The sequence below is a fragment of the Microtus ochrogaster genome, chromosome X (genome assembly GCF_000317375.1).
Source record: "Microtus ochrogaster isolate Prairie Vole_2 chromosome X, MicOch1.0, whole genome shotgun sequence".
NCBI lineage: Eukaryota > Metazoa > Chordata > Mammalia > Rodentia > Cricetidae > Microtus > Microtus ochrogaster.
The window spans coordinates 38,396,066-38,400,121 of record NC_022026.1 but is presented as its reverse complement, the minus strand read 5'-3'; the positions used below and the strand labels follow the sequence as shown (position 1 = coordinate 38,400,121).

The 4,056-nt window shown below is 43.3% G+C and overlaps 1 protein-coding gene across 1 annotated transcript; it reads left to right on the top strand.

Moving 5' to 3' along the window:
- The first annotated feature begins 14 nt into the window (after positions 1 to 14).
- On the top strand, positions 15 to 3,851 carry Timm8a (translocase of inner mitochondrial membrane 8A). Its single transcript, XM_005358687.2, has 2 exons — positions 15 to 243; positions 2,837 to 3,851. Exons 1-2 carry the CDS (start codon positions 112 to 114, stop codon positions 2,996 to 2,998), a joined length of 294 nt encoding a protein of 97 aa, XP_005358744.1. The 5' UTR covers positions 15 to 111; the 3' UTR covers positions 2,999 to 3,851.
- The last annotated feature ends 205 nt before the right edge of the window (positions 3,852 to 4,056 follow it).

The following is a 4,056-nucleotide window of genomic DNA, read 5'->3' as shown; positions in this document are numbered from 1 at the left end:
GCGCGGGAGGGCGTGGGGCGGGGGAGGTTGTGGTTCCGGTTCCGTCACCCAGACACGTGAAGGTCGGCGAGTCGGTTCTGTGCTCGCTTCGGCCCGCGTGGTCGCGCCGGGATGGACTCCTCGTCGTCGTCTTCGGGCGCGGGTTTGAGCACCGTGGATCCGCAGTTGCAGCATTTCATCGAGGTGGAGACGCAGAAACAGCGCTTCCAGCAGCTGGTGCACCAGATGACGGAACTTTGCTGGGTGAGGATCCCCGGGCTCGGATCTGGACGCTGTGCCTACTTTTCCCTGTGTCCTTGCCCCACGGGACTTGCTGGGTTGTCGGGAACTCCAGAGTGGGTGGTCCGGACTGCACTCTGGTTTCCTTAGGCCAGGTCGGAAGGGACCAGGGTGACTACTTTGGGAGACCGTAGGTGCAAAGGGTTGGGAGTCAAGGGATTACACCGCTGTCCCACCCAGCACTCGGAGGTGTTAGAGGCGCCTGAGGTTGAGGCAGTAATGCCGGCCACTAAGACTAATCAAAGCCCCAGTCCTGGAATTTTAGGGAGCCCGAATCCCAGAGAGTCCGTGACAGTTATTTCTGGACTCCTCGGGAATTTGCCTGGGTTACCCAGTCATAACCCCTCCTGATGAAAAGAAAAGCGGCTCTAGCTCATTAAGTATGAAAGCGGCATAATCTCTCCCAGCATACACATTTATTTGCCTTCACTGTGAGTTGTTGTGTAATACTAAGACATTAAGGTCTGAAGGTTGAGAAATTGAATCGTCTCGGTGAGGGGACTTTGGCAGAGGGGCAGAAGGCATTCCTTTGTAGCTGAGATCAAAGCGTTCTGGTTGCCAAGGACAAGCACACTGCCCTCCTGTGATATAAAAACTTAAAGAATTTAGAGGCCAGGGAAATTATTTGGAATTAGAGAGACTCTTAAGTCTTGTGTATAAAGCATGAAGGAAATTTACTCTAAAAGCTTCTAACTATTTGCTTGGTCCTGTAAACTTATGTGTTGCTGGACTATGCTCTTTAGAAATACTGGATGAATTCTGGTTTGCCTTGGATCAGAAGGCTTCAATTCTTTGTTTTCTTTTTTTTTTTCTTGAGACAAGTTTTCATGTATTCCAAGCTAGTCTCATACTGAATGGATAGCTGAGAATAGCTGAAAATGACCTTCAAAATGGGCTTCCTGCCTCCTCCAGCTTTTTTTGCTTCGGTTTTTAAATTGTTTCTTTTAAGACAGGGCTTTGCTATTCACTCCTGGCTGGCCTGAATAATTTATAGAGATCGTTCTGCTTCTGCCTCCTGCTTGGTAGAATTAAAGGTATTTGCCACCAAGATAGAGACAAGGTTCCTCTGTGTAACAGCATTGGCTGTCCTGGAACTCACTTTGTAGACCAGGCTGGCCTCGAACTCAGAGATCAGTCTATGCCTCCCGAGTGCTGGGATTAAAGGCGTGCACCACTATGCCCAGCTTTTTCTTTTTTTAAAAAAAAAGTCTCTGATGCCTTAGGTTTGGGTGGAAAGTGGTGTGGTTAATAACTACTTTAAGATTAATGAACCAGGAGAGGAGAATTCATTTTTCTTCAATAAATGATACAGTCCCTGAAGTTTCTCATGCCCCAGTAGAAGAACCTTATATGCTCTTGCAGGCAACCCAAAATCTAGTGGATCCTAAAGAAAGGGCATATAGTAGGAAGAGGACTTGTTGGGAATGAGGAGTTGGGAAGTTGAGGGGGTTGAGAGGGTAATGGGGAAATATGGTCAAATTATATACATGGATGTCATATGTATGAAATTGTCCATGTTTTTCTTTTCTTTCTTTCTTTTTTGAGACAGGGTTTCTCTGTAGCTTTGGAGTCTGTCCTGGAACTAGCTCTGTAGACCATGCTAGCCTCGAACTCACAGAGATCCACCTGCCTCTGCCTCCTGAGTGCTGGGATTAAAGGCGTGCGCCACCACCGCCCATTGTCAGTGTTTTTTTTTTTTGTTTTTTGTTTTTTTTTTAATCTGTGAACTATAGGGCCTTTACAAAACTCCAGTTTTTCACTCCTCCCGAGGGGATTCAAGAGCCTTTGATGCGTGTTGGGTAGATGGTACAGTCCCAGAACTTGGGAAGCAAAGATGAAAAACAAAGGATCTCAAGTTCCAGGCCAGCTTGGGACCCTGTCTCAAAAGATAAACTACTCTGTCTTAAATAAACAAGGCTAAAAAATGTTCATTCATAGATTTTCTTTGTTGATTGGTTTTAGGGCACCTAAGTAGTTTTTGTTGTTTTATTTTTTCCAGACAGGGTTTCTCTGTGTAGCCCTGGCCGGCATCAAACTCAGAGATGTCTCTGTCTCCCAGCTGCTGAGATAAGGTGTGTGCCACCACCTGGAAAAGGTTATTTTGCTTGCCATTTTTCTCAGTCTGTTATATTCAAGATGTGCCATATTCTGGCTCCTTGACTTTTGAGCAAACACTGCCAGAGATTCCACTGGTAAAAATGAGGATGGAGAATGGTGTTTTCCATTGGCTTGTTGAAAAATGTAATAGAAGCTTGTGTCCAATTGGTAAGATGCCAAATGTGAAAATTTTTATATTCATTTTTTGCTTAAAAAGTCATGGGCTTCATCATATCTGTTCTTTTCATGTGTTTTTCTTGCCTCCCTCACAGTCTTTTTCTTAGTTACATCACACATGTATAGATACACACATACTATGCGATTTTAAATCTAGGTGTCACAGGTAAGAGAAAAATTGGGGTCCAAATTAGCAAATAAGATAATTTAGATGAAATTATTTGGACAAGCAAAAGGCTTATTTGTAAGTGCCCTTTGTGATTCTGTGTCTTATTCTGAACAGGAGAAGTGCATGGATAAACCTGGGCCAAAGTTGGACAGTCGGGCTGAGGCCTGTTTTGTGAACTGTGTTGAGCGCTTTATTGATACAAGCCAATTCATCTTAAATCGACTGGAACAGACCCAGAAGTCCAAGCCGGTCTTCTCAGAAAGCCTTTCTGACTGATCTCAGCATTACCTCTGTGGAAAAGTAGTTCAAGAAACGAAAAGCTGTTGATGGGATAACTGAAGAAATGGTTCTGGGGGGGGGGAGGGGAATTGGCTCCCAAGTTTCTTGGGACATCTTGTCACCTGAGATTGAACAAAGACCAATTTTTATGTATGGGAGTTGAGAGTCATGTGTATTGGTTGTGTTTTTTTAAAGCTAATCTGTGAAAATAATTGAGAGATAAATGAAATTACGAGATTCATTTTACTGTATATGGGACTCTGCTTTCTCAAGGTCCCTTAACTGCTTTATATAATTTTGATAGTAGAAGTGCTTTCTATAATTTGATAGTGGGACCACATAGGGTAACTCTCAATTTGTATGGATTCATTTCTGATTTTTTAAAGGAGCCTTTTGCATCAGAAAGAGCAGCAGTGAGGAAACAACCTGGCACTGTTAACCACAAGCTTTCTTATAGTTCAAGTTTGACTATCGGAGCTGAAAACAATTCTCTGGGTGTTCATACAATTCAGCCTTTTAGGTTGTCTTTCTCCCCATATCGTGGTTTACTTCAATCCTGAATGTAAACACGATCTCAAGGTAGTGGCAGCCTGAGAATCCAGAGGGCTTTAGTTAGTTAAAAAGGACTCTAGCTCCTGAGCATAATTCTTACTACCAGACTGGCGCAGGAGGAAGTTAATTTACTCTGTATAGCAGGATACAGAACATTCACAGATGTGCCTAAAAAATGATAACAATTTAGGCCAGTTAAAAATGAAACAGTTTCAGGTAGACGTGCATGCCTGACGTTAGTCATAAATTCATTAACTGCATTCTTTCGGTCACTGAAATAAAAGCTCTGCAAGATCAACTTGTGATGGAGAGGCTTTCTATTTTGGGTTTTTATCTGCAACTCAGATTTCATGTGGGCGCATTTCAAGACAGAAATGTAGTTAAGTCTCTTCTAGAGGTCCCTGAAGTTTTTGAGAAGAGAGTACTTTCAGATATGATTAGAAGAGGAAAATCTTAGCTAATACCTAGGGCCCTGAGAGAAGAGCTTAGAGTGAATTCCCCTC